The 20,520-nt window shown below is 40.6% G+C and overlaps 1 protein-coding gene across 1 annotated transcript; it reads right to left on the bottom strand.

Moving 5' to 3' along the window:
* Positions 1-10,148: 10,148 nt before the first annotated feature.
* Positions 10,149-15,492, bottom strand: LOC118788734 (myosin light chain 3, skeletal muscle isoform-like). The gene is made up of 6 exons (XM_036544769.1): positions 15,355-15,492; positions 14,611-14,713; positions 12,119-12,262; positions 11,047-11,220; positions 10,820-10,897; positions 10,149-10,177 (listed from the first exon to the last, which is right to left on the bottom strand). The coding sequence occupies exons 1-6, from the start codon at positions 15,490-15,492 to the stop codon at positions 10,149-10,151; spliced, it is 666 nt and encodes a 221-aa protein (XP_036400662.1).
* Positions 15,493-20,520: the final 5,028 nt, after the last annotated feature.

Here is a 20,520-nt window from a genome sequence, read left to right as displayed (position 1 = left end):
GACTGCATCTGTACAAAAAAGACATTGAGTTCAATTACACAGACATGCTTTGCCAAATTTGTAGGGCCCTATCCAAAACATACTAACAGATCAGAAGTTGCATGAAGCCTAACAGTTTGTGTAAAAGCTTTCTTGACACATGTTTTGCAGTGATATTATAATTTATTTGCATTTCAGATTCCCTAAACATAGCTTGCATGATCCAGTTGAACAGCTGGATACATTACCAGAAACATTTCAGATGAAGTATATTGCTTAAGGTTATAATGGCAGTCTCCCACGTGAGACCCTGCAGATTCTATCCTTTAACTATGTGTCTTTAGCCCTGCAAGATCACCCACGGGTCTGATTGCTCTGTTCACTGTGTGTGCACATTATCTTTCATTAGAGTGGGTTTCTCATCAGACATGTTGTTATCAGGCAGCTGGTTACAGACTTTACAAGCTACAGTCCCTCATATTTCAACCACACTGTCCCCTGCTGTTCTCTATGGTGAGCGTAGGGCCATTCCAATTAATTTCCAGCATGTTTGAAGAACGCAAGCTATGAGAATCTTTTAGCCCTTTGGCCTGTTAGTGTAATTTCAAATGGGCAGTGGATAGGCCTAACGTTGAAAAAACAGAACAAAGGGAGAGATACTAGCCAAATGATGGTTTTTGTCATTTTTGCCTTATTTGACAACATAGAAAGTCATATGCTCAAAGCTGTAAACATCTTTTTGTATGCACACATTTTGTATTTTTAAACAAAATAAAAAGCTACATGCTGGCTGATGTCTGATCACAAGCCTGTTATCAATCCGTCAAAAGACGTGTTGAATGGAATTCTCTAAATAAAATTTTACTTTATTACATTGTTGACCAGTGGGTAATTTATTTACATCTGAAATCTCACAATTCCATCAAAATGTTTAATTGCATTGAACATGAAAGAACTGATACAATTTCAAGCAACTCACTTACTATGGGGTATTCCTGTGGATGACACCCACTGCAGATCTCGATATGGACAGCCTTGATAGGGATTGTTTCCAGACCATCCACTCTGACAGCTACAGCTTGTCACATGATTAGAGGTTGAACACACAGTGTTTGCACCACATTTTGTAACACTGCATCCTTCTTGGCATTTGCCATCTCTGCAGACTTCATTTCCTTTACAACCACTGTCACGTACACATTTATCACAGCTGGGTGGGGTGAATGACTGACAGGGCGACTTACTGCACTCGTAGGTTTTGCTAGATTGTCCATCAGAGAAACCCCATCCTGGTTTGCAAGATGCTGTACAGACTGTTTTCCCCCTCTCAGATTTGCATGTAGTGTCTCCATTCTTCTTAAGCTTAGTGTAGCATACAGGCAGATCACTCCATTTACCTTCAGAGCATGTTACTGCCTCTGGGTGAGCATGATAGTTATCCATGCAATGGATCCCTATCTTCTGTTTCTGTGTACTGTGATAAGGTTTGTCACAAAAGCTGTTGGAAAGACGCTCAGCCGTGAGAGAGCCACAGCCATTTTTGTTGAACAGGCGCCACTGTTGGGAGACATATTGCTGGAATGTCTTTTCATATTCTTGTATTTTCCTCGATTCTGCAGTAAGCATTAAGTACTTGAACCATGCTAAGGAATATTCCTTCTCAAGTGCAAACATGTACCTAATAAAATTGTCTACTTGATCAGCATAAGTTTTAGAACACCCAAGAATATTTGATTGTTTAAGAAGTAAGGCATTACGAAAAGCATCCAGGATATTGGACTTGTCACCAAAACCTGTGCCCATCATCAAATCATTGTACGTACTGGCCATATACCTGAATGTTGTGCCTTCAACATGTGTTTTAATTTCATGCACATATCTGTCATTGGACACCTTCTTTTCCTCAAGTAACTGGTGCTGTTTGCTAAAGAAACGAACTTTAGAGATCAAGTCGCTGTACTTGACAAAAATTTGAGTCCACTCTATGTCACTCTGCAAAGCATCAGCCAGGTGCTTAGTGTATTCCTTCAGGTCCTTGATGCTAAAATATATGGCAGTGAGATCTGGGACCGGCTGGATGATGATGGCATTGATTTTGCTTTGGATCATCTCCCAGTCCAGGTCATTGTGCACACTGTCTTCACAGGTTGGACCATAGTACATTTTATCACATTTACACATCCCTGCTGTGGTGTCCTTAATTGGTTTACAGTGCCCATTCTGGCAATGCACTTTGGTGCACATGGCCCCTTCAGCAACGTCTTTACCTTTTAGAAAAACAATTACTGTTTTTCTGTAGTCAGGAATGTCAGAAATCTCACAGCGAAGTTCCACATGGCCTTTATCATCTGTTTTAACAAAATCATTGGGGCGTTCGAGTGCGTGGACGCCACCGAGATGCTTTGTGATCACATTTCCGAAGCTTGATGTCAACTCATGATGAAGCTTTCGTACGTCTTTTAAACATGTGAGTATAGGAATTGGTTTCCACTTACTGACAATTTCATTCTTAATGCTTTCATCCACCACAGCCCCTCTCTCTCTATGAAAGAGTAAAACATTTGCCTTGCCTTGAATGTTTACATGAATGTAGTTTCTGTCTTCAAACTCATGTTCAGCTTTAGAGTCATATGCAATAACCATCCAATCATACCAGCTGAATTTCTTCTGTAGGTGTCTCTGGACATTTGATGCAAGTGTTTTGGTTTCTGACCATGGCTCAGTGCCAATTTCTACTGTGTCTAACATGGCCCACTTTTCAAAGCTGTCGATGCAGTTGATCAACGCCTCTTCTGTGGCAAAGAGTACATTAGTGAGTTTTTCAACTGCCTCTTTTGCCTTATTTGTATCACGATAACCTTTCAGAACATAGTAATAGAGATCAAGCTGCAAGCCCTTTATCATCAGACCTGTAAAGTGAGTGGAGAACTGGAGCAAGACCTTGAAATCCCCTTTGAACTTCTCAGTAACAAGGTCAAGGAGGTTTTCCTTGAGTGAGATCTCCTTCACTGTTAGATACCTGTAAAAATTGGCAACACTGTTTTCTGTAGCAGTACTCTCATAAAATGTTGTGAATCTCTCTGCCATTCTGACTTTCTCCTCCTCGGTCTTAGCCTCTGGAGCACTCTTCAAAAACTCTTGTAACTTATCCCAGGAGTTCTGGATCTTGTTCTCATCTTGGAGGTACACAGTGGTATAGGACGTCCATTTTATGCCTGTATGCAAGGAGGAGATCTGAAGAGCGAGGGAGTCCAGTTTTCTGTTGACTTCCGCAAATTGTACTTTCATCTGTTCTAGCACAGGATTACTCTGAGGGATGAATGCAAAAATGAAGCTAACAATTGCACCAATGAAACTAAAAGCAGATGCAATCTTAGCAAGACTGTCGAAGGCCTTTAGGACTTTTGACAGAGTTTCACCAGCTTTATCTACAGATCTTTCAAGTTTATTTGAAAGATTTGATATTTTGTCTAGAAATGTTGGAAATTCTCTGGCCAATGCTAAGGATTTTTCCGTTTGATCTTTTGCAGTAGTGTGCAGAAGTGCTCTGCAGAAACTGCTGTACAGTATGAGATAGAGTAAAAGCATGATGGTCTTTGGAGGAGCCATGACTGCTTCCCTGAAAAGAAAACAACAAAATAAATGTACTCCATATTTCCACTAACAGTTAAAAGAACAAAAAAATAAAATGATTAATAAGAGTAAGAGAAAGAAACCATTAAAGATTCAGTGAAAAATGATAAACAGGATACATATTTGATGATGATAACTGGCAAGGACACATCCATACACTCTTTGAGGTAAACTCTTCCAGAGGTCAGAAAAAAGGGAAAAAAAGGAGAGGACTTGAAATTACTACGGATCAATTATCAATTATAGAAATTAAAACAATTCAAATTCTAAATTATGAAATTGTGGAAGAGTTTGGACCACTTTTTTTATAATAGTGTAAGTCAGATTGGGTGCCAGAGAGCCGTATCAGTAATAATGTTAGAGGTCAATGTCGGGATACAAATCAAGATGGAAGAGTGCTAAATACTTTCAGAAATGCTGCTCATGGTTTGGACTCAGAGCTTTTCAGTACTTGTTTTCTTGAATGTATTTCAACCCTCCTGCACCAAGAGATCAATACAGGCTTATTTTCAAAACACTTGTTCAAACAATTATTCCATTGTGATACCTCAATAATCTCAACTAATCATTTAATTACCAGAAATTAAGCCTGGAAAAATGCTGTAGTACTATATTTGTATGGATTGCTTTAAAGTCTACACTTAGCTATTTTGGTTTGTGCTGATAAGAACATTCTGAGAGGTTTATAGACAGAAGAATGATGTCTGTTGAATATAATTATTATATCCATGTAACAGTAAAAACACACATTAGGTTTCATTAAGTTTTTTATAGATATTAATAATAGGTAATAATTTCAATAGGAGTAAAATTTAATTCTCCAGCTGTACTTTTAAGTAGCCAAACACTTACTAGCCAACAGAAATTGCAAGGTGTGTCGGTTTCATCATTATTAATAATTTCCCTCTTTATTTTCCTCCATGATTACAAATGAGTTATGGCTGTCAAGACATTGAGCTTTTTAGTTTTAAATTTGTTTTACCTTTGATTTCAGGCGGTTGTTTTCTGTTCATGTTATCCCGAGTATAACCTCGAGCCATTAGGTGGCACTGTTTTACACTGTAGTGCCTCTCCTGCTACCTGCGAAAACTACAGTACATCTGACTGTACACATTATAGTTGTGGATTGTATAAAGTATAGCAACCCTGTTTTACTCCTATAAAGATCCGATGGTATCCAAACTACATATGCTTTACTTTGCACCATCATTCACTACACAGACATGTTCAGTTTGATGCACCGTTTACATTAGATTTTAACTCAACAAAAAAAGTAAAAAGAACAAAAACAAATGAAAGAATATTAAAAAATAAAATTCAAACAATGTTACAAAGTTTAATTTTACTTAATTAACACAAATTAACTGAAAACAATAACCTAAAAAGCTTTTGAGGTCTGTTTTAATTTGTCCTGAAGAGTACATTTCAACTGATGGTAAACAGAATAAAAAGTAATACATTGCCATTTAAAACGTAACCGTGTTTTTGATGTTTCAATCCAGGTATATTTTGTCATCGCCATTAATCGTGTTTAGGCTTAGAGAATCAAATTATCTGCATAGCTTTTACCCACAATTGCATTATGTATAGCTAGCTAGCATTACAAAAAAAATCACTCATGCCAGATGCCACAGCTTTCTTGTGTCTCTTAGTGTTGCCAAGCGTCCCGTATGATACAGAGTCGTTTCGTTCACTGTCCATAGGTTTTAACTCCAAAGCGTTCACTGTCCATAGGTTTTAACTCCAAAGATTTAAATCCATAAATTCATGTTGTTTAAATTCAAAAATCCAGTTTGTTCTATTGCATTTGGTAATCAAAAGCGAAATATCCGAGTCTGTTTTCGTGAAAATGAATTGCTGTTATTACATCCCCCACCCCCGGCGGTTACCATGCTAGTGCCACCCCAAGATTTTCACTGACCCCACTGAACATTTTCTGGGGGCGCCACTGGTTCCTGGAACTCTCACAATTCAGGATTACTGTGGAGTTCAGATAGTTGGGCCTCTAGATTAAGAATCTTGTTCTCCAAGTGCTCAACGAGTCGGCAACAGTCGCAGATGAACTCATCCTGGAGGTCTCCCTCCAGAAATCCGATCATCCGGCAACTCTCGCAGTTTTGGCTACATTTTTTCTCCCCTAACTGAACACGCTTTTCCTAAATAACGATTTCCTGCCGAGACAGAATTACCAGCTAAAAAGTGCTAAAAGCACCGAGGTGGCTTAAATCAGCCAAAGGCAGAAATCAGACACAAGAACTGCCACTTAGCCTAGATACAATACAACTACGTTTACAGTTCAGCAAAAGCAGACACGCTAACACAACCAGAATCAGGATATCCTAAAAGCAAACGCTGAAGAACATAAAAAAGAAATTAATAAAGACTAAAAAAAAAAAAAAAAAAAACTTACAGTACGTGTGTTTGGGGGATTTGTGTACATACTACTTGTCAGAAGGTTAGTATTGCATGTACACAAATCCCCCAAACACACTTACTGTGAGTATCTTTTTTGTCTTTATTAATTTCTTTTTTATGTGCTATTGCCTTGTGATTGTTGATTCTTTAATAACAAAATATTGTCTGCTAAATTGATTAATAAAATTGATTTGAGTTTAAAACAAAGCTTTATGTCTACTTATTAATGCCACTATCGAAATGCGCTACCTGTAGGTTTATGCTGGTAGCATTTTCTGATAAGGTATAGAATAACAAAATATGCTACTTAAAGTTTTACGTTGGTATTGATTAGAGTGTGTTGATGGACAAAATAGACTACAAATTTACATGTCAGCATGTAAACTAGACTGTCGAAATACATACAGTTTTTGTGATGGACAAATTGTAAGTAGGCTATATTATTATTAAAATTTACTTGACAGCATTAATGAAAACTATAATGTAATTAGCTTAGAACCATTTTATGATAAGGTAAAAAAGAATTACCGACCTTTTTAAGCTTCTAAGGTAGCACAACCTACTTGCGGTAGTATTTCCCGACAGGGTAGCAAAGATCGATAGATACGAACTATCGATCTACGCTACGGTAGGACATTAAAGTAGGACACATCGACAGGCCTGCGTTATCAGGCCGCTTCAGCTGGTTTAGAATGCTGCTGCACGCCTGGTATTCAACCTCCCAAAACACTCTCATGTCACTCTGCTACTCATTGCACTTCACTGGGTTCCGGTAGCAGCCCGCATCCAGTTTAAGACACTGGTGCTGGCTTCCCAGGCCACAAGAGGCTCTGCCCCATCCTACCTTCAGTCTCTGATCACTCAATACAGTCAAACTAGGTCTCTCCGCTCAACCTCTTCTGGGCAGCTGGCGGTCCCCTCACTTCGGGAACTTGGCAGACGTTCCACTCGGCCACGTCTTTTTTCTGCCCTAGTTCCGCGGTGGTGGAATGACCTTCCTCACCCAATCAGAACTGCCGAATCACTCGCCATTAGGGTTGCCACCTTTGAGTTGTGAAAAACCGGGACCATTTTTTTTTTTTTTTTGGGGGGGGGGGGGGGGGGGGGGGGTGAACCATATTTTCAAATATAGCCTACTATGTAAACAGTTGTAGGACTCCCTATTGTCTCTTTTGTTGTTTATGTATATGTTTATGTATAAACATAACCAGGAAGAAAACAGAATAGCAGTAGAAGGAAACCAAATGAGGTTTTATTTGAAACTATGAAATTCTAAATCAGAAGTACATTTTTGCAATAAACCGGGACAATTCGTGTCTCGGGAAACATTACTAATTTTCCGGGACAGTCGCTCAAAACAAGGACAATCCCGGCAAAACTGGGGCAGGTGGCAACCCTATACTCGCCATCTTCCGCAGGAGCCTGAAAACCCACCTTTTCAGAATCCACCCCTATTGTATAACCTTTCTGTTAGGTTAGGTTCTGTTAGGTACCTTGGGCAAGGTACTTAACCCACAGTTGCCTCAGTAAATATCCGGCTGTATAAATGGATAACATTGTAAAGAACTGTAACCTATGTAAGTCGCTTTGGATAAAAGCGTCTGCTAAATGAATAAATGTAAATATACAAGAGTATGGTAGGCTACTGTAAATAATTAATTTGCATTCCCACTGCGATCTTTTTCCTATGAGGAAGTCAGCTAAACCTGATCGATGCACTAATTGTAAGTCGCTTTGGTTTAAAAGCGTCTGCGAAATGCCAAATTGTAAATTGTATGTGTGCCAATCAATCAATGTGTCGTTGTCGAGGCTGTTGCTGTGCTATGACGCTTGTGGCTCTGTCTGATAGAATCTGTCTGTACGCCAACGACTTGTCATCACGCCGAAGAAAAAGTTGGTCTTTTCTAAAGACCTCCGGGCTTACCTTTTCCTTCGCGATCTAGCAGGCAACGAAAATACTGCATTCTGCACTCACTGTAAAAGTACATTTTCGGTCGCGCACGTTGGAAATGCCGACATACAAGATCACATTAAGCCGGCCAAAATACCTTATGTTTTGTTTTGAAAGGTATCTGACAATCAATAAATATGTTATATTACACCAGTGCAATCCTTGTGTTTTGTGTTTAGTAGTGTTATTATACAGTTTTCAAATAAACAATGTTTTGGTGGATTTTTGGAGACAAAACATCATTTTTCGTCTGCTGAGGCGCTGTCCATGGTGTTAAAAGGTGTAGTCACTAGGTAAGCTCTGAAATAATTGTCCCCCATCCGGATGAAACCGCATATGGTGTGTGCATAAGCGCATACATGTGCGTGTGCATGAACGTGCGAAGGGTCCCGGTTTGGGGGTTTGAAAATCTGGTCACCCTATAAACTATCCGACTAGCTAGCTAAAGTATGCTCCTTAAAGATTTCAAGATTTGCTCCTGAGAGGGCGAAAAACCACAAAAAAACCTCTCGTCAGCTAGAATATGTGCCGAATTAGTTACGTTTGCTAACGAGTTAGCTCATGGGAAATTCCCTCTCTGTCCCCTAATGGCACCAAAATATTCAACTTTAGGAGCAGATCAGACCTACCTCATTTAATAGCTAGGTGAATAGCCCCAATTTTTTTTTTTCTATTAGTGTTCATGGAACGCATTAAACATGGTGATGACTAACCATTTTTCTTTCTTCCCCCTTTTCTCCCTCTGAGATATTCCTGGAACATATTCAACCTAACTAGAAACCTTTTGATATCTAACCCTTCAAAAAAAAAAAAACATGTCACAACCAACCCCTCACTGTCAGCCATGCTAAATCACAATGGGCTACAAAGAAACAACCATTTGTTTCTGTCGGGGTTTCAGGGACGGCTTCCGCAACAACCAGCAGGTATCCGAATGAGAGCATGTCTCTCCCAGTCGCCTGCTGCTTCCTTGAACATCCACCAGAGGGACTTTACTTCCTGTTTGTGTCTGCACTGTGTATGTCTAATCATTGTCTGATTGCTCACACCTGTAAAAGATGCCCTTGTGTCCAGTAGTGTTATTGGACAATTAACATCTCCTGACTCTTGAAACACAGTTTTGAATGAGAAGAGAAGCATGTGTGAGTATAGATGAAATCTGAATTGACACTGGCAGAGAATTCTATTTACTTCCACTGCTTTTTTGTGCACCAATGTATAAATCATTTATTAAGCAAGAGGGACTTGCAGTCCTTTGTTTATGTTGGAGAGGGTTTTAACAAACCGATTATGCTGTGTGAATGGACTGACTTTGCTGAGTCCTGCATATTTAAAACAGGCCCCTCTAAAGTTCTCTGCTTCCCCTGTGGGTTCCGGTAAACTATTCGATACATCAAGAAGTCATGCATTAAAAACAACACTCCCTGTCAGTGTGAGAGCATGTGAGCATTCAGCTGGGACGTGTGAAAAATGAAAAACAGAGAAAGCTTGTAATTATAGGATTGTCAGTGAATCTTACATGTTCTTTTGCTATTCTGTTCATGGTGTTTTTTATTACATATGGTAAGTTCGTGTGGGCTAGACATGCTGAATGCAAATCGTTAATCATTCATTTATTCGTACGTACATGTATTCCGTACTTTTGTTGTGCTAAAGAACGAACAACACGCTCCTCAGTGAAGGAATGAAAACGGATCAAGTCAAGGTGGGGGTGCACATTTGGAAAAGTTTATTCAGTGAAATGACAGAGTGAATATAATTTAAGACTCTGGGTGGGTCTTGGGTGGCCGGTTCACAGTCGTTACGAATGCCTTCAGCATCTCTGGCCATTGGGAGGGGCTGGGATGGGCGGGGCCAGCGAGACTGACACCCACTTTGTGAGTAGTCAGCCCTCCCTAACCCTTGTTCCCACCCCCGGTGTGAAAGCGCACACCCCTGGTGGGGCAGAGGGTCTGCTGTAGAAAGGTGGCTTCCCAGAGAGCAGATTTGGGAGAAGAAAAAGGAGTTGAACAAAATGGAAAAGACAAAAAAAGAAGAGCGGTTGAGAAACAATGTCCCATTGTCCTTTTTTGTTTCCTCAGTTGGTCTTTGAAAGGATGGATAAGTGAATAGATGTCCTGACACCATACAGTCCGCATTCAGCCTCCACAGCTCTCCTACAGAGGTCCTCTTACACAGACAGGATGTGCTTGACGAAAGCTGTCAGCGAACAGAGAGAGTGAGGAGTGGGTGTGAGGAAGAAGGCTGACAAACTCATGCAACAGAGGAGAGGAAGAGAGGAACATACAGTACCAGACAAAAGTCTGAACACAACTGATTAAGATAATGGGAAGCATGCATTCAAAGACAATTTGATCTAAAAGACGTATGATTAAATGCTTGAAATTTATTTCTTAGACATCAACTTCACTATTTATATATGTCTACGTATGAATTTCTTTCCAAAAAAATGTTTTAATATTTTTTTGTCTGCTTTGAAGAATCTAAGATAGTTTTGATTTGTTTAACACTTTTTTGGTCGCTGCACTGCAGAATAAAAGTTGTGTCCAAACTTTTGACTGGTGCTGTATGTCTGCATGTTGTGGTCCAGAAGCGCTGGCTAAATATGATGTACATATATCCTCTTAAGGTGAATACAGAACTCTATTACCAGGTAGGGCTCGTAAAGTTTCAGTTATGTTCTATCATTATTCTGAACATACCGTGTAAAATGTATGTATATAATGGAAAATATTCAAAAAGGAGTATATCAGGGTGGTGTTTCAGTTGTCATGAAGAATATGACACTATGTAATGCATCTGACAGCATGGGATCTGTCCCTCAGAGGGCTGGAGACTTACCCTCGTAGTTGACGCTGCCGTTCTCGTCTTCCTGGCCTGCCATAAGGGCGTCAATCTCAGCCTCTGTCATCTTCTCACCTGAGTGAAGGGGGAGCAGAGAGGGCTGAGCAAAAGACCTCCATTACAAATACACGCACACGCACACACACACACACAAAAACCCTCAACTAGAGGGGGCGCCACTCCCTTGACCAGACTTGACGGCATCCCCCTTCCGAACCTCTTACCCAGTGTGGACAGGACGATGCGCAGCTCAGCGCCCATCACTGTGCCATTGCCCTCCTTGTCGAAGACACGCAGACCCTCTACGTAGTCATCATAGGTGCCCTTCTGGGGGCTGCCGATCACTGTCTGAAGCATGGGCAGGAAGGTGTCGAAGTCAATCCTCTGGTTGGCCATGTCTGCGCAGGGGAGAGAGGGGGAGAAGGTGAACGGGCAGCACCATACAGACAGCAGGGCACACTGGACTTGCAGCATTATATGGAAAATTGTCATTTAGCAGACACTCTCATCCAGAGTGACTTACATGGGTAACAATTTTTACATGCTACCCATTTATACAGCTGGATATTCACTGAGACAGTTGTGGGTTAAGTACCTTGCCCAGGGGTACAGCAGCATTTCCCCAGCAGGGAATCAAACCAGCAACCTTTCAGTTACGAGCCCTTACCACTATGTTACATTGCCGCCCAGTGTCTAAATTTACTACAGCAGTTACTACAGCAAATTACTAGTGCAGCGGTGTCTAAATTTACTACACCCACACACGGACACCTGAAATGGCTTCACTGCCAGACTGGAGCTGTCCACTCTATCAGTTCTGAATTGTCTCAAGTGCTGTTTTGGAGCATACTTCAAGTGTTCCACCACAGCCCGCTGAGGTTTGAAATAGAGGAGCGTAAAAACTTTGTAGTGATATTTCTTCTGAGTCAGTTTTCACTATTTTGCATGACTGTCAAGTGCACAGATTTCAACAAGGATCAATGATCACCAGCAGGAATTCCATTATTACCTCATGTGTACCTTTGAATTCCTCACATGATAAATTTAATTACAACAAAAATCCAGGTTTAGAGTTAGGGCTGATCTCTGGTCTTTCATTTTTTAAAAATGTTTACTTTCATGTCAACTATTTAGTGTAGCCCAAACTTTTTATAATAAAAATGTGAAACATGCAAAGGTAATGCAATCACACTAGGTGTGATAAAGAAAAAAGGAATCACCTGCTGATGGGTGATTATCATTAAAATGTAAACACGTCCATAATAACAAGGGGAGGAAGTGAAGACAGCCTCTCACCTTCGGCAGAGGGGTTGCCAAGGATAGCCACCACGTCCTTGTTGGTGGGGTTCTGTCCCAGGGCCCTCATGAGGTCAGCCACCTGGTTGAATGCCACTTTGCTGTCACCAACTCTGTCGAACAGTCCGAAGGCCTCTTTGAAGTCTGTGTGGAATGGAATTCAGGGGGGTTGAACGGGATGGTTAGTCCATGTGGTTTGCCACACATGAGAATGACCGCTATATGTGAGACAGCTATTTATAACTTCCTAGGATCTTCTGTGGGCATTGATACACATACATACATACACACAAACACACACACAGTTCACTCCTCTAGATGAAAACTGTACATGCAGGTATTTACCTCCACATATTGCATTTTAACGAAATGCAATGTTTTTTTAATACAGTAAATAATTTTTATGTTATCCATTTATGCAGCTGGATATGTAGCGAGGCAATTCAGGTTAATCTGAGATTAACTGCCTCCGCAGAAGTTCCTGCTACTGGGATAGGAGCCCTGCAACGCTTGGATTAATCAACCACTTATGACAATTAAACGCAAACCTAAATATTCAACACCATCTACAACGCAGGGTAGAATAAACTACGTGTTAGTTTATTGATTAAATCTAATAAACTTGGCTTTTTGGAAGCGCTCGGCTATGTTAGGTTCCTCCGCACTGGGTGTGAACTAATTGCTTTTCTCCCTGGGAATTGCTTTATTTTTCTCCTTGGTAACGTAAACCAACTGTTGTGCTCCTGCCTCAGTAGAGAAGAGAGGGGTGCTAATATGAAACAGCTATTTCTATGAGCTTCATCGTGGCAACAAATCGAAAGTGATCCGCTGAAAGAATAATAACCTCACGCGGTTTCTGAACACAGGCAGCTGCTACGTGCGGCTGTCTTTTATGGGGAAATTAAAGTGCCGACAGGAAAACGATATGCCCCCTGAAGGTAACCCCGTCCTTAAAAAGGCATTGCGCTCTCCGTCTAACTCCGACGCACAGGAATGCTGACACCAGCGCGAAGAACACCTGGCACATTGACTTCCGATCGCCAGACGGAACGCATTCTTCCACGGAGCATGCGGGCCATTCCAGTGGCTCCACTCTGTAAGATACGAATTCGCGGAGCTATTGCTCTTACGGCAATTTAAAACTGAAATGGAAGGATGTGGAGTCTTTCGCCTTGCAGTGATTAAATAGAGGTGACAGAGGTTATGAGAATAGACACAGTTACATGGCACACTTTTTACATAGACGTAGTTATTGAAGATATATATGTGCCCTTCTCTCCGTTGTTGAAAGCAAATTAGTACTCCTCTTCTTTATTGACATAACTGCGATGGCCGTATTGAGATGTAACTATTAACAAAGCAAATTAAATATCAATAATACTTACGTAATAATAGTCATACTAATACTAATTATAACATATTTACCCAATCTCCCTGTAACAATGTGGAGTCTCCCTTTAATGAGACAACCACATCTGTATCATTAGTTTAAATCCCCGCCTTTGCAAATGTCTTATTGGACAGGTCAATTTACAGTGGGATTTTCAGGGCGGGCATGCCTTTTTAGAACAGGACAAAATGTCAGAGGTCAAAATGCAAGATATCCCTTGTAATTAAATCTGCCACAAGCTTTCCCTCATTGACATTCATCTGGAGATTATGAACTATGCTGGAATGTGAGAGGCACTGTGAAATTTCAGTCAGGTTAGTTATGACCTAGAATAGACTCAATATGGATTTTTTTTCAACAGCTGAACAACACAGAGAACATTCCACACACGCTCTCTGAATATTCACACCTCACACTGTTTATGGGTGTTTACTGTATTGTGAGAGTTTAAAATGGGATGGGGAAACCGCAAACAGAAGTTTACTTCTTAATTATTATTTATTTTATTTTTTTGTTTGTTTGATTGTTTGTTTTGTTTTGTTGTCACTCCAGTGGAATACTCTTGATACTCTAGAACCTGTCTGAGCAGCTTTTAGCAAATTTAAAATTCTGTACAATTTTCATAAAGCTATTTGTTTATGCTTATGGAAAATTAACCCATACGTCCTATGTGAATTATTGAACAATTTTTGAGCCCACAAATTGCAGAAAGTCATGGATGCATGACCATTTACAGTTCTGTAATCAATGATGGCTATTTATACATTTGAGCAATACATTTACTGTAAATTAACAAGAAAGGAAACTGTAATTACGTGAAACCAGTTGACCATTAAGTGACTGAAGTGAACTGTAGACGCAGTTGATAAGACTTTAGATTAATATATAAACAGATTGATGAGAGATGCCCGTTACTGACAGCTGACAGGCTGGGTACAGTGGGTGGGCAGAGCAGTGAACTCCTATACGGTTTCCCCTGGATACCAAAGCTACTCTCTTTCATGCTGTTCTGGAGCGGGGCAACAGGGTGGGAGGTAAGTAGGTTGCAGCCAAGAGGGTGGATGGATGGTGGCGCCTGTCGCGTGGCTCTGAGGACACTTACCCTCCAACTGATCACTAGAGACATCTGCAGCGGGGGCGGGTGCAGGCGCAGGCGCAGGCGCAGCCTCTGCGGGCGCTGCGGGGGCTTCCGCTGGGGCATCAGCCTATACGAAGCGCAAGGCAACAGAAAACCAGTTCCCATCACTGAACACACCAACAGAAAATGGCTGGGAAAACTGTGCTCGGTCTGAATGAAACTTTTTGACTCCTTCTTTAACACAGTTACAAGAACATCGGAAGGGCTATGAAACATTACGTGGCTCTCAATACTGCAGGTTTAGCGATGTAGAAAAATACAACAAGATTGCTGATAAGACGTGACAAAACACCAGTTTGAATGTATACACAAGCGTTAGACAAGTTATTAAGATCCACCGAAAACTCGTTTTGTGCTCCTCTTTTGCGGTGCGTTAATTCTGTTTTATCCGCTAACTCCATTTCAGCTGCTGCTGGAAATGCCACACTTTATAAAACCAAGAAAAAATTATTCAAGGTCCTGAGGTTTCAACTCTCTATGAAGCAAAAGAGCTTCGTCATTATTTCGCAGTGACACCAGGTTGGCAGAGATCCACACAGTAGATGTGCTGCATCCAGAAGATTAAAAAATGTTGGCTGTCTGGCTAGTGTAACGTGACCGACTTGGCCCAGAGGAACCGAGTACACACCATGTTGAAGAGCTGGAGGAGGAGGAGAGGATAGACAGGAGACAGGAGAAGCTGGAGTCTCTGGAGAGTGGTCAAGTTGCCTGGTCAACGCCCTTCTTATTTATGCCAAGCTGTGATGTCACGGGTCGTATCGGATGGCGTTTGGCAAGTTCTTTAGCTTTCTTAGGGCAAACGGAGAGCGGACCTGCACCCATGCCGGGGCGCAGGCAGGGCTTCATGGGGTACAATCTATTTTTAGGAGACACTGAAGAACGTACAGTAGAGAAGAGGCTTTGGTGAATTTGTTTCAGTACGTTCTATCTAACCTTGAATACCTTCGGATTGCTAGTCAATCAGGTCTTATTGGAAAGTTTTTGTTTTTTTTACCGAACTCACGTTCATTGAGAAAATTGTACTTTAATAGCCAGTTTCACTCAGGTTCATCAATATTCACCAAAAAGCTTGGTGTAACCAACTGGCGAACGGTTTTCATTTTCAAGAGATATTTTTAACCTGCCTGGAAATTTAGACTTCTTTATATGGCTGTCTGGAGACCGTTTACCACACATTTGAAATACTGAACTATCGCGTCCAAGAAATTAAATCCATCTATTGACTACCAATACACATCTTGTAGCTACGACACTTCACCACAAATTATTGAAATTTAGTGACAGGTTCAAGCGATAAAAGCATTTTGTCGTAACTAAAACAGGCATTTAGGCCTAAACAAAAAAACCTGAAAACATTAACTTCATTGAAATTAATCAACCATATCCGACACCGACACTGACTGATTGCAAAGAAATCGTTTGTGATGATCTGCAGCGTTTACCAACTGGATTTCCCTTGCCATACATATATGTAGGAGTGGGTCTAGAGCGGAATTTGACTAACTGTATAGTGTGACTATGCAAGTTGACCCACACTCATTAAAAAGGCCAACCCAATATATTAAATGGTAGTATATTGGCAAATTATTATGACAATACATTGTATGCATCTTTGGTGTGGCTTGGCTCCTTAACAAGTGGAAAAATGTTTACGTTATAATGTATACAGTTCCCTGCCTGCACGGTTGTCCCAGTGTAAGGCTAAATTGGAGTAAACGTGAAAACTACCTGAGGTCAGACATATACATGGCTTAAAATATTACATGACTGTTATATGAAACGTTATCACTGTGGTACTGCAAACAGCAACTCTATTCGCAAGCGTCATTGCAGGTTAGAAGTTATTGAATAGCATGCAAAGCATTCACTTTTTCAAGCTCCACTATACGGCTGCCGCAGCGAGCTATAGGAACTAACTGGTCATAATAGCTCCAATGTCAAAAATTAATTAATTGCCTTAACCTTAAATTAGTCGCTCAGCTACCTACTAACTTGACACTAGGTGGGCCATCTTTAGTCGCGATCCGCATTTCCACATATGGTGAAATACGGCATGGGAAGATCATGTCCACAGAAACTGCAAGATCCAATCAAAACATTTGGAGGGCGTGGATAGTTTAAGCAACGCAAACACGACAGTGATGCTGAGCCGCTGGTGAGAAGCTGGGGGCCGCCGGTAGGTTGCGAGTCCGAGACTCAGTCGATTCGAGATGGTGAGACAGTGGTTTCCGAAATGGACTTCTGCTTTCTGACCTGGCATTGAGACAAATGGATAACTTTTGGATGTCACACCACGCGACAAGTGAACGCACAGCGCAGCTGATCGAGATTTTTAATCATTGAAACCTCTTGAAAGGAATGATAACGACATGCATTTTAGAATACGTTTTTAACTTATGTGGACGTGTACATTTGTTTTGCTAATGTCAACAAAACGTTACTATACGTATTAACATTTATTTATTTGGCACATGCTTTTATTCGAAGCGACTTACAAGTGAGGCAGAGTACAGCACAAGCAAAATATTAGAAGTGCTGCATGACCAAGTTTCAATAGTTGTCCAGACAAGGTTCCAGCTAAAGAAGGTACAAGTTAAAGAAATGGGCGTTTTGAAAAGCCTGTCCATTGTACAAAATGTAAAAAAAAAAAACAGAAAAATCCCTTCCCAAACAATATTATCTGACTGTTACTGAGAAGTGCGTTTGTGTCATGTTTCGTAAACGTCTATCGATTGTAATTGTCCTCGACTTCTGTTTAGTGTTAACACGTTTTGCCGTGTAGACCGTGGTTATCTAGTTAAATGTATTTTCTTATCACAGTATCAATAACAAAATCCGTAACGAGCTCCTCATTCAGTAAATTACTGAGGGGTATAAAGAAATATAGTGCTCTTTATTTATCGATTGAATGATCAGGGTGTGTATACCATCAAGGCGAATACTTTCAATTATTCAAATGAGGTACAAGTATTGTGGATATTAAAGTCTAGATAACGTATGAATCGTCACTATAGTGCTGAGGGTTCTGGAAATGCAATAGTTTCTAGTTTCTGGTTTAAACTATTGCAAGTTCAGCTCTTGAACTTGACCAAGGGTTTGGAAATATATCATTTATATTATAAATGAAGAATACAGAAACACACGGAAGTTGTGGTTAATGTTGCCTGCTGAGTAAGCAATATAATATAAAAGAAACATCTTTTTAGCACTTCACGCATTGGTTAGGAGACCTAATTTTTGCGACATGAAAAATGAAACGTTATGTATCATCCATATTACAAATACTGGTAGCGGGTCCGAAGAGGAGATTCCCACAGCTGTCCGTGTACTTTTCCGGCAGACAAATTGAATGCCCAATGGGGACGCACACCTTCGCTGTTTCTGGTGTGAATTACTGTAATTACATTCGAAGACTATGTCTTTTCTCTTTGGGATGGTATTACGATTAATGTCTAACGCTATTTTTAAAAGAAAATGAATCAATTCGTGATCTGTCTATCTATCTATTACGCAATGGCCAGTTGCCCTCTGCATTCACGCAGGAATGCCGAAGAGGGACGAACGCGATCATCTGAGACACTAGCATGCTCTATTTTTCACACTGTAACTCCCACAGGACACTGTAGTAATTGCCCATTGGAGGATACGCACGGACCTGGGCGGTACATGGACACTTGAAAAGTGTCAGGGGACCTGAGAGTGGAGAGCTGAGGAAGCTCCATCAACAAATCCAGATGTTTTTGTTTATTTGTAATCAGGGACATGAAAAATTATGGAGGCCATTGTGTATGCAGATACATACAGTATGTATACTTGACATAGCACCCAAGGGAGCAGATTGTCTTAATCTTCAAAAACAGTGGTCTTTTATTGTGTATTTTCAGTTTATTGTATGCATTACAGTAAAGTCTTGACTGGCAAGATGCCTGATTACAGGCTCCCTAAACCACTTTCTTGGAGATAGATGGGCTTTTATTCTCTGCTTGACATTCTGGGTAAAGTTACCCGTTTCAGATTAGGACATTTGATGATAAGGGAGGAAAACGGTGGCAGAGAGCTCCAGACAACAGTACAACTGGGTGTTTTTTTGCACTGTTGACCCCATTGGCAGGTTTGGGGTGACCAGTGCTTTGAAAAAGGTCAGTGGGGGGGTAATCTAGGTGGTCAGTGGCATGTGAGGGTTTGCCTTCCATTGTAGCGCAAGCTCTTGGACCGTGGAAAGAATGGACCTGAAATTGAGCCCTTGGGACAGATGGTTCTATTTTTAAATGCTGCTGTGGAGGTGTAAAGTTTCTTGGCATTTCCTACAGAGGAGTGGCAGATACTCGGGGGACTTGCTTACACCCAGGCTTGCTTCTGATGACACTTTGATAATAAGTGGCTCAAGTCATTAAGAAAAAACAGCTGGATAAAGCCCTCTCTGGGCTTCGAGAGTGGCCCAGTCTCTGTGAAGGTGTTGGAGGAACCTGGGCCAGTATGTAGTAGACTTATTGGAAAAGCCCCTAAAAACCACCCAAAAAGTGTTAAGACTGTTATCAAAATTCTTATGTTGATATTTTATGCACTTACACAAAGTTTACGACCGATTTCTATGAGTGGATCATAGTGATTATTTTACAAGTGCCTGAGATCAGCAGCAGTGATGACATTTTTCATGGTTCGTCCCCATTGATGAGAACATGCCAACATGCGACATGCAAACATGCAAATTCTCGGTCAACTTGAAAGCAACAAGGAACTATTTGAAATACAGTTTGTTCATAGCCACAGCAATTAAATGTTTGTCCAGGCTATATTGTTGTATTTTTTTCATTACAGTTAAAATTATTTTAATTCCTGATTTCTCCCAAGGACACAGACTACAGGAAATGCCGTAGATACTGTGCAGAAGTGCTCAGAAAGGTATTTATGTGGCAGAAATTTTCAGGCCTGCTGCCAATTTCACAGTGAACATGGAATTTCCTTTTTCAACTGCCCATGATTAGTTAATTCATGCGTTTCATATACTGCCATATAGACCTGCTATAACTAACTGCATCCACACGCAGTTCTGGGAATGGAGCCATTCACCCATGGCTTTTGGAGGTGTCCGTTAACAGTAGGTGACATCCTAGCAGGACAAGATTGTGTTCAAATGAAAGCTTTTTCCCCTTTTATTTAAGCGGTAAGTGTTGACAAAACTGACCGATCTGCCAGATGTCGTTTAACAGCTCCGTTTTGTTAAATACTATCAAAATAGCAGGCCAGTTCTAAAAGACTCCAAAAGATAGGAGTCCTTTTAAGTCTAAAGAATGATGAACAGCTTTTACGATTAGGAGCAAGAGTACTTGCTCCTTCTTTATGAAGTTTTTTACAATGAGGCCTTTGACCTGGGCTGAAATTAGAACAGTACGGAGGTGAAAGGCCAGAGTAGAATACCATAATGATGACAATGGCAGCATGCAAAGTCAAGGTCATACATTTTTGTGCTTTAACAATGACGGCTTGAGAAATTTCACATGCCAGAAATCATTGTATTTGTTCATTGTGTCATGACAATCACACAATGCTTTTTCCAAATAGAAAAAAAAATCCTTCCATTTTGCATTCACATGGAACCCCACTTCTACAACTCAATGTATATGGTACCACACATAAAAACACATTGTTCAAGGCAACACTTACCTTGAGAACAATTGTATATGAAGTGGGCCCATACCTTGTGATCCAGCTGATATCCAAATTATGTGCACCAAACATCCTCAGTAATAGTTTCCTCTTTCAATTATGAACAGCATCAATGCATCAAGATGATACATTTCTTCTCCAGTGCATTAGAAATGAATGGATCTCTTCTCTAAACATCCACATTTTCAGTAGAAGACATATGCGTTA

The sequence above is a fragment of the Megalops cyprinoides genome, chromosome 14 (genome assembly GCF_013368585.1).
Source record: "Megalops cyprinoides isolate fMegCyp1 chromosome 14, fMegCyp1.pri, whole genome shotgun sequence".
Taxonomy (NCBI): domain Eukaryota; kingdom Metazoa; phylum Chordata; class Actinopteri; order Elopiformes; family Megalopidae; genus Megalops; species Megalops cyprinoides.
The sequence above is the reverse complement of the archived record's forward strand: the minus strand, read 5'-3'. Positions and strand labels throughout refer to the sequence as shown.

Bases quoted from the DNA above. Each gene is read 5' to 3' on its own strand.
- LOC118788734 (XM_036544769.1), bottom strand. From the start codon at position 15,492: ATGAAGCCCTGCCTGCGCCCCGGCATGGGTGCAGGTCCGCTCTCCGTT. The intron at 11,221-12,118 runs GTGAGAGGCTGT...TCCCCTGCGCAG, and splicing joins TGGCAACCCCTCTGCCGAAG to ACATGGCCAACCAGAGGATT. The intron at 10,178-10,819 runs GTAAGTCTCCAG...GTTCGCTGACAG, and splicing joins CGGCAGCGTCAACTACGAGG to CTTTCGTCAAGCACATCCTG.